The 10,413-nt window shown below is 42.3% G+C and overlaps 1 protein-coding gene across 1 annotated transcript in view; it reads left to right on the forward strand.

Annotated features, from left to right (window-relative positions):
* Rab3gap2 (RAB3 GTPase activating non-catalytic protein subunit 2) overlaps window positions 1-10,413 on the forward strand; it is a gene marked incomplete in the record, with an annotated part of 108,819 nt that overhangs the window by 76,847 nt on the left and 21,559 nt on the right. Inside the window, 5 exon segments of the mRNA XM_008826787.3 lie at window positions 4,172-4,382; window positions 5,061-5,158; window positions 8,150-8,255; window positions 9,075-9,235; window positions 10,133-10,361. Of these exon segments, the coding sequence (XP_008825009.1) occupies window positions 4,172-4,382; window positions 5,061-5,158; window positions 8,150-8,255; window positions 9,075-9,235; window positions 10,133-10,361 (805 nt within the window).

Raw genomic sequence — 10,413 nt, forward strand, 5'->3', positions numbered from 1 at the left:
TTGGACTGACCTGAGACCCTGGCAGTGGCCGCGCCATGCAGGGATGGAAAGGCAGATGGGGTGGGAAGAAGCCCCAAGATTTCTCAAGGAGTGGATTGAGTAGCTGGGTTGTACTGGATGCAAAGGATCAGGGAGAGGAAAAGGAAGCCTCGGAGCCCCAGAAAGAGGTTGTCAGCCCCAGCAAGAGGCTGGCAGGTGTTGCAGGACCAGGGAAGTAGAAGGAGTTGAGGGCGGAGCCAGGTCCAGAAGCGGTGCTCCTGGCGCCCCAGAAAGGCACTATGTTGGTCTGGATGAGAAGGGTCAGGAAGCAGTATTGGTTCCCCACGTGTCTGGGGCCCCAAGACTAGGGATGGCGCAGGTCCCAAACTAGAAGTAGCGAACAGCGAGGGAGATGGAAGGGTGAATGTGGCTTGGGGAGTCAAGGCGTGGAGAGCTGCGCTATAGACTTACCCCAAGAGGCCTGAGGATAGGGGTGCAGGCTAGGAGAGTTAGCCGGTGGTGCAGGTCCAGGGATGCAGAGAGAGGTGAGGGTGGGGCCAGGACCAGAAGCTGTGCTTCTGGGGCCCAAGAAAGGCACTATGTTGGTCTGGGTGAGAAGGATCAGGAAGCAGTATTAGCTCCCCAGGTGTCTGGGGCCCCAAGACTAGGAGTGGCGCAGGTCCCACACTAGGTGTAGCGAACAGCGGGGGAGATGGAAGGGTGAATGTGGCTTGGGGAGTCAAGGCGCGGAGAGCTGCGCTATATACTTACCCCAAGAGGCCTGAGGATAGGGGTGCAGGCTAGGAGCGACACTTTTTTTTAACATGACTTCTTATAAAACAGCTTCTTGAAATAGTTTATGATGAAAATATATTTACTTTTACTGATGTGGTAGAACTATAGTTTCTTTTTATTGATTATTATGTGTTTGTCAGTGTGGGTGCATATGTACTATGTATGGCACATGTGGAGGTCAAAAAACATCTTTCGGGAGTTGATTGGGTTGTCTCCTATTGTGGATTCTGAGGAATGAACTCGGTCATTCAGCTTGTTCTGCAAGTGCTTTTACTCACTGAGCCATCTCACTGGCCCTCTTTTAAAGAAAGCATAAAAAAGAGTCTTACAAACTCTAGAGATCAGCTTTTCTATGTTGGTAACAAATTAATACAGTTTGATCTTTTGTGAATTACACACTGAAATTCATTTCAAAATAGTCTGTCTTATATTGAAGTGTTAAAAAATAGTTATAATAAACGTTTTCTTTTTGATTCTTTAAAACATAAACTAGTCACAGTCCCTTGCAGTCTTTCTTATAGTGCACTGTGCTTTCTTTTCAAGAAACGTGTGAGGTTTTCTTAATGATGACCTGGGAGGGTATCTTCCTCTTTCTCCCAGATAACTGTTCCTCATTTCAGGTTGTACAGCCTGGAAACTAGTGTCTTCTTATCTGAGGGATGATTGTTAAGATTTTAGTGGTTTGTCAGGTGACTGATAATATTTATTTAAAAATTAACCTGTCCATGGGGCTGTAGAGATGGCTCAGCTGTTAAGAGCACTGACTGTTCTTACAGAAGACGCAGGTTCAAATCCCAGTACCCACATAGCGGCTAACAGCCATCTATAACTCCAGTTCCAGGGGATCTGATGCCCTCTTCTGACCTCCATGAGCACTGCATACATGGGTGCACTTTTACACCTGTAGGCATAGCACTCATACACATCACATAAAAACAATAATAAAAAAATTAACCTGTCCATTTGAAAGTTAGTTAAGGCTTAAGGTAGAAACCTTTTATTTTAAATGCACGAATATATGAATCAAATTTTTTTAAACCAAAAAAGAAAGAATATTTAATCTTTATAGTGGAAATAGTCCACACATTCTGATAGCTTCTTTTCTGTCTTTGGTATTTTAGATTTTCGCATTTTAATAATACAGTCCTAATGTCATTCTGTGGTTGCTGTTCTAAATGATGAAGCCAGTTTCTCAGGATCAAGCCATCTACTTCAGCAATAGCCTAAAGCAATTGTGAGTCAGGAAAGAATGAGTTGATTAAGTAGTGCTTACAGGAAGGATTGCTAGGTATTTCATAGGTTCTTCTCACTAGAAGCAAACTCTCTTGTGTGTGCCCAGCTATGGTGATACTCACCTCAGCTGCATGCAAGATGGAAGAGGATCACTGAAGCCAGAAGCTCAAAGCCAGCCTTGGCAACACGACAAGACCCTATTCAAAAAAACTGAAATAACAGAAACAGGACTGGAGACATGGCTTAGCAGTTAAGACCAACTACTCTTAAAGAGGACCCAGATTTGAGTCCCAGAACCCACATGGTGGCTAACCACTGTCCATAACTCCAGTTCCAGGGGATCTGATGGCCTCTTCTGACCTCCACAGGCATTGCATGACATGGGTATACTTACATACATTCAGGAAATATACACATAAAATTAAAACAATACTAAAATTCAAATCTGAATTCATTTTTGCTGTTTATGCAACATCGTGCATATAAACTTACATGTGTGTCTTGAACACTTGAGTCTTGAACTACTACTATGTATTTAATAACATTGTACAGTGCACTACTTATCTGTAAAAAACAACACCTAAAATAACAAGTTAAAACTCTTGTTTAGAAATGAAGCTTTACTGCTGTAGCATGGAAATAAAAGCTTCCTTGCTGTGGGAAATTGACAGGGTTTCCAAAAACTGACCATGTCAGGAAACGTACCTGCATGTGGCATCAGAAAGTGGTTTGAAAGACTGGCAGGTTCTGTGACTTTTCAGTCTTCATCTCCTGGTCTCAGAGAGGACTTATGCGTAGCACAATGAGGATTGTTTTATGATACACTGTTTATGCTGCTTTTAGTATATAAATGTTTAATTTCAGAATGAGAAGAGTTAGAACTAACATGCTTATAATTATTTTCTATTACATAATACATATTTATTAAGATTTTAACATTTCAAGAGTATATAGAAACTTTCTAAAAGACTGGAGAGATGGCTCAGTGGTTAAGAATGCACACTGCTCTTGCAAAAGACCTGGGTTTGGTTCTCAGTTTCCACATCAGGTGACTCACAATCACCTGTAATTCAAGTTCCAGGGGATCTGATGCCCTCAGACACTGCACTCATGTGGTGCACATACTAACTCACAGAGACACATACATACATATAACAAATAAATAAATCTTTAAAAAAAGAAACTTTCATCAGCCAGCACTTGGGAGGCAGAGGCAGGTGGATCTCTCTGAGTTCCAGGCCAGCCTGGTCTACATAATAAGTTCCAGGTCAGTTGGGGCTACAGGGAGACCCTGTCTCAGAAAAAAAAATAATAAATAAAAAAAAGAAACTCTAAAATGGCACTTAGCAGTGTATAGTATTTTAGATTAGTTTACTTACATAATCTTGTATTCATGAAATGTAGTTTAAGACTTAAGTTGGGTTTTTGGGGGGGGTTTTTTGGTTTTTTTTTTTTTTTTTTTTTGGAGACAGGGTTTCCCTGTAGCCCCAGCTGTCCTGGAAGTCACTGTGTAGACCAGGCTGGCCTTGAACTCACAGAGGTCCACCTGCCTCTGCCTCCTGAGTGCTGAGATTAAAGGCGTGCGCCATCACGCCTGTCTCAGACTTAAGTTTTAAACAAAGTGTATTAACCTGCCATGTGTGATATCAATTTATTTTTTTAATTTAATTTTATTTCTTTTTTGGCCTTTGTTAGACAGGGTCTCCCTGTAGCCCCAGCTGGCCTGGAACGCGATATGTACACCAGGCTGGCCTTGAACTCACAGAGATCCCCTGCCTCTGCCTCCCAAGTGCTGGGATTAAAGGTGTGTACCACCATGCCGAACTGGATTTATTTTTTGTTTTTTTTTATGTGTATGAGTATTATGTCTGCATGTGTGTAAGTGCATCCATATTATGCAGTACCCGCTGAGGTTGGAAGAGGGTGTCAGATCCCTGGAACTGGAGTTATGGACAGTTATTAGCTGCCATGTGGGTGCTGGGATTCGAACCCGACTCTTCTGCAAGAACAACCAGTGTGGTGAGCCCTCTCTCCAGCCCCATCATATCAATTTAAAAAGGCATCTTTTGCTCTGCAGTCTTGAATTTTAGTTCTGATAACAGGGTTTACACTTGTGGCAGATTCATTTAGGCCTGCTCACAATTTCTTCTTCATATTTTTTAAGGACTTGGGCGCTTTACTACGGCTTGACGAAAAAGAACTCCTTAAACTCCAGGTGTTGTTAGAGAAGTATAAGCAGAATACCAAGACAGCCGTCAGGTTTTCCAGTGATGCAGATGATGTGTTGCCTGTAAAGACATTCCTCGAATATCTAGAGTATGAGAAGGATGTGCTCAGCATAAAGAAGCTAAGTGAAGAGGAGTATGTGGCTCTAGGTAGGTGACTCCTACACTCTCTCTACATCCTCCCTCTCCTGGATGTCCTGGTGGAAGTATGCAGCAGCTCAGTGATTCCTTTTGTTTGGAAATTCAGCACCAAAAGAATGAAATGTAGTTTTTTGGTCAGTTAAATATTCCGGTATCCATGCACCATGTTGTATCCATGCATACAAGTTTAATTGTAAAGTGCTTGCCATACAAGCATGGGGACCTGAGTGTGGATCCCCCACACTCATGAAAAAGACCAGCGTGGTGGCATGTGCCTGTATCGCTGGCACTGGAGATGCATAGATAGGATGCCTGTGGCTCTCTGGCCAGATAGTCTTGCCTGATCCATGAATTCCAGATTCAGTGAGAGACTTGTTTCAAAAAATGAGGTCGGAAGCAGTTGAGGAGGATACCTGACATTAACCTCTGGCCTCCACATACATGTGCACACACATGGATGCACACCCATGTGCACACACATCCTAAGTATATACAGGAGACTGTTTTAAGACCTATAAGAATTTGTTTTCTGCTCTCATAAGTAAATACAGGCATTAAATTCTTTCCTTTGATGCTGTCTTGCTCCTCTGGAATTCTAGGTGGCAGTTCAGTGAGATTGTCAGTCCAGGTAGTCACTCCTCATTGCTAACGTGCTTCGCTTGTTTGTTTCCTTGCTTGCTTTGGTAGGCAGTTTCTTTTTTTGGAAGTGTTTGCATGGAGAGAGCTCCACAGAGGATGTGTGTCGCGCTCTGGAGTCTGCTGGACTCAGCCCTCAGCAGTTACTGGTAAGGTGGCTGTTGCTGGATGCTGCTCTTCTTTCAGATGTTATGCAGAAGTACTAGCTTCACAGCATTGTCCTTAGCACATCACAGATGATTCACAAAAGCCTTCTAAAAGTGACCAAAGAAAATTGTAATTACTATATTTAATTAAGGCTGTTTTATTTTTCTTGTAAATCTTAACAAGTAGTGGTCTGTGATTGGCCTAAAATTAATTTAGGGTCTGACAGCATTTGCAGTAGATTTTGATACTCACTAAAAGTTGATATATTAGAACTAAAAGAGATCTTGGAAAACTAACTTCCTTTAAAGATGTATTGAATTGTCATGAACATTTTCAAAGTTCAAATATGAAAGGATGTTATCTTTATATTATAACAAATGTAAAACAGAAGTATCACCCAGTAAGAAAACGAAAATAGCTGGGCATGGTGGCACACGCCTTTAATCCCAGCACTTGGGAGGCAGAGGCAGAGGGATGTCTGTGAATTCAAGGCCAGCCTGGTCTACATAGCAAGTTCCAGGCCAGCTGCAGCTGCAGGGAGACCCTGTCTCAAAAAAACCAAAACTAAATAAATAAAATATAAACATTTCCCTTTTGGCAACAAGCAAGGGGAGTTGCCCATGATCCTCAGCTTTCCCTCCTTACTGCCCTCAGCACAGGCACACACACACTTTTCCTTTATATGACTAGGCATCTTGGGTTTTAGCCAGCATTTCGGTGTCCTACCTCTGTGCGCTTATTGACTATGTTAAAGTAGGCTTTTACTGAACATTGAGAGGTACTTTAAAAATGGTTCTGTTCTATCAGTCTATGAAAGTATATATGTCAGAAAATAAGACAGTTAAAAATACACATGGATGTTAATAAGCAAATATGTTTTAGCCTGGGGGGCTGGTGTACCTTACACTGGCCTAGAACTCATGATCCTTGTGCCTCATCCTCCGAAGTGCTGGGATTACAGACATACACCACCATTCGGTTGTAGAAACTTGGTGCGATTTTCAAGTATACTCTGCTCATATGTTTTATAATAAAATCAGTCCTAGGAGCAACTTAATGGTGAGCCTGAAAGTAAACATTTCCTTCTGATTTGCTTCCCAGCTCATGCACACACACACAAAAAAGAGTTGTTTCTGGCTGAATATCAATGTCTCTTCACCAGGAACCAGTTTGCTGACCCACATAATGAAAAGAATAGGTCATGTGGAATCAAGAGCAGTCTAGAGGAGAGGGGATACCTTGAGGCATGGGATAAGGCTAGTCAGTATTATGGACTTAGCAGGGCGCTGGGTCATGAGTAGAAAGAGCTTGCTAGAAAATGATCCCATTTCTGTACATCAATGGCTTCTGTGTTCTCTCAACATAGAAGCCAGTGGCTTGGCACAACGTATATGGCGTATGTAACTATCAGGACTTGTTACTACTATCACTTTTTTATGAGCCTGAGGAAAATAAGAAAGAGCATCATTGGTTTTTAAGGTCCTACATAGGGTAAGGGAGAAAAGGGGACACGAAAGGGGAAAAGGAGAAATAAGATCTCACCTTAGAGGTGGGCGTGCTGGCACATGCCTTTCAGTTGCAGCAGTCAGTTGGGAGGGAGGCACTGGCAGGTGGATTTCTGAGTTGGTGGTGGCACATGCCTTTAATCCCAGCACTTGGGAGGCAGAGGCAGGCAGGGCTCTGTGAGTTCAAGGCCAGCCTGGTCTACATAGTGAGTTCCAGGACATTTGGGGCTTCAGGGAGACCCTGTCTCAAAAAGACCAAAAAAAAAAAAAGTGCATGATTAATTTCATATGTGTCAAAGTTATATACTCACACAAATTTATGTATGCATTTGTGTATACATATACTCTTAGCCTTTTTAAAGAAAGGAAAAAGGAAAGGAACATCTGAGTTAAGAGTCAGACAGATCTAGGTTCAGACTAAAGTGCATGGTGCTGGAGATTAGGAGCATGGTTCACTATTCTAAATTTGGGTGGCCATCTCTGCCACAGGGCTTGTTAAGATCAGATGCAGTGATACACATGCCAGCTACTACTGTGCTTCCTAGTCCTAAGTTGCCTGTGCAAGTTCATTTCCTTTGTACGCTTACTTCTTTGTGTCCTTACAGTCCTTACTTTTTAAAATTATCTGATTTAATATATTTAAACCAACACCTTTCTGAGCTTTTCCACCGTAAAGGTACTGTAGTATTGTAAGCAGTCAAGGTGGTCCACAGAATCCAGTACCTCTAGATGTGACACTGTACCATTAAACTTTCACCGTCTTAGATGAAACCTATTAACAAGGTTTACAAATCTTAAAAATGTGTCAACTTACATCTTAAAAATCATGCATGTTCAACAAAGTGCTTTTGTTTAAAATGTGTTTTTCATAGCTTGCTAGCAATTTTAGAATGGGAGTTTGATAGCTCATTTACTTGTTCACCACTGCCATATCCCTGGTATCTTGGGCAAGGCAAGGGCAAGATCCCCAGCTCTAGCTTTCCCTGTGTCTCCTGTCAGAGCCTGCAGCTGGCACCTCACTCATCAGGGAATGCACTCACAGTGCTGTCCTTCCTAGTAGTGTGCTCCTTAACAGAGGCTGAGATTGAAGGACCTTGTATAACCTGTGCGGAGATAGCAAAGGTGGGATTCATGTACCCAGCAGATAGTAAGACTCTCTTAGTAAACAGAATACCTCAATCTGACCCTCTCATTACGGGATAGAGCAAGCACCCAGCTCCATAGGCTGCATCATTTGTGTGCACTTGTGTGCTGTCTAGGAAAGTGTGACATTTCCACCATGTTAAATATTTAGGCTGGCTGTGGTGGCACACGCCTTTAATCCCAGCACTAGGGAGGCAGAGGCAGGCGGATCTCTGTGAGTTGGAGGCAAGCCTGGTCTACATAGTGAGTTCTAGGAGAGCTGGGGCTACAGGGAGACCCTGTCTCAAAAAAAATTAGATAAAAAAATAAATATTTAGGCTGAACAGAATTTAAATCTCATTTCAGTCTCTGCTCCTAAGTGTTTGGCTTTCAAAGGAGAAAGATATTTTGGACAAACCACAGTCTGTCTGCTGTCTTCATACCATGCTGTCCCTGCTGAGCAAGATGAAAGGTAGGAGGCGGTGACTTTCATGGTCAGCATTTCCCACTAGTTCTCTCAGAAACAAAATGTAGCCTTGAAATGCCACACAGAGGAGGGGGAGGGGGTCACTTCTCTCAAGAAAAGGAGACTACAGTGTGGAGACATTTCACTGAGTGTGCAGCTTAGCCCAGTGGTTAGAGCATTTTCATGCATAAGACCCTGGATTCCATCCTCAGCTCTGTGAACATTGTGTTGTGGAAATTCTTTGATACATTAGTAAAAAGCTTGCAGTGCATGAAAATAAAATTGTATCATTAAAAGAAGACAGCATGACATGAAAGTGGTCTTTGGTAAAGTGATTATCAGAACAATAATTTATTATATTAAATATTTCATTAGTAAACATTTAAAATTTAATAAATGATATAATTTATTAAAATATATTTAAATATTATATTTAATAGTAATGATTAAAATATTCCAAATAAGATTCAATATTAATCCCTTCATTAGCACTTGGGAGGCAGAAGCAGACAGATCTCTGTGAGATCAAAGCCAGCCTAGTCTACATAGGGAGTCCTGGGCCAGCTGAAGCTACAGGGAGACCTAGTCTCCAAAAAAAAAAAAAAAAAAATTTGATTCAGAAACAATCAAGCTGACTAACAGCTTAAAGACATAGACTATAGATGTTCTAAATAAAATAAGGTTGCAATACCAATTTTCTAGTGCACTTAGAAATATGCAGGTGCGTCTTTGAGGGATTTGGTTTCACCAGAAAAGATGAGACACTACACACTCAAAGTGACATGGTAAGACCTTTGCCTTTTGCTTTTCTCCCTATCCCTATAGTGGCCATTGATGAGACCTGGGATTCCCAGTCCGTGTCCCCCTGGTGGCAGCAGATGCGTATGGCCTGTATTCAGTCCGAGAACAATGGCGCTGCCCTGTTGTCTGCACATGTTGGGCATTCTGTTGCTGCACAGATCTCAGACAGTGTAACGGATAAGAAGGCAAGTGGGCAGAGCTACTGGTTTGCTCTGCATCTGTCCAGTGGCTGGAGGGATGCTCTTCTTTCCTGGGATGCCTTCAGTATCCCAGGGCATGTGGAATGAGAAGTGTGTTGGGTTTGTAGCTGCTCGCCTATGGTGACCTTCTGAGGGGCCACCTGCTCAGCTTTCCTCACTGAAGAGGCTGGGGTTCAACTATTCCTTCACAGGTTTATTCTGATTGTAAAGTTCTGTAATGGTCTTTATTCCTCATCGTCTTACAAACCTTGTATTGATTTGTACATATGAATGGATCTTTTGCTTTGTGGTTGTTTCCCTCTTCTCTTGAGGGCTCATTTATGTTAAGATTAACATCTCTTAATTTCATGGTGGGTCAAATAGTTTTTCCTAAGGGATGCTAGATTAATTTGGAGAGACACCTGAGTAAACCTGTGTGGTGTCACTAAACATTGTCAGTCTCTGGGAGTTACAGGCTAAATTTAGCCTTACTAGATAAAGGTGTTTGCAGCAACAGAGTTGGCTGGCACGTTCTGAAAAGATGTCAGTATAGGATTGCTTTTATAGAGCAGTCCTCACCAAGGAAGACCAAAAACTTTTTGTAGTGGGCACTGACTGAGCCACTCACACTCATTACTGCAGGACCTCTGGTGCCCTGAGTCCCCAGTCTTATCCAGCCAAGTATTAACAGCTGTAGAATTACATCTGTATGTGCGTTGTAATATCTCCTGACTCTTCAGCACCTGTCAGGATAAAAGCTCATTTAAGTTAATGTTGATTCAGAGTCTTTGCCAGAGGCCTGGGAATGTGGCTCAGTAGTAGAACATTTGCCTGCCAGGTATAAGGACCCAGCACAACAAAAATATATTTTCCCTAGGGAATCACCAAGACATTTTCTCTTAGTTTTCCCAAACAGTTTTGGGTGCTGATAAAGAAGCCCTCACAGACTCCTGGGAGGCCCTTTCTCTTGACACTGAATATTGGAAACTCCTGCTGAAGCAGCTGGAAGATTGCCTAGTACTTCAGACTCTGCTTCACAGCAAGGGGAACCCTCGAACCACCAAAGTGTCATCACCACAGACAGAGCCACTTCCAAGACTTTCTGTTAAAAAATTGTTAGAAGGAGGAAAAGGTAAGCTGGAGTTTATTTGAATGTGTGTGTGTGTGTGTGTGTGTGTGTGTGT

This window comes from Nannospalax galili, unplaced genomic scaffold (genome assembly GCF_000622305.1).
Source record: "Nannospalax galili isolate Female #2095 unplaced genomic scaffold, S.galili_v1.0 scaffold592, whole genome shotgun sequence".
NCBI classification, from domain to species: domain Eukaryota; kingdom Metazoa; phylum Chordata; class Mammalia; order Rodentia; family Spalacidae; genus Nannospalax; species Nannospalax galili.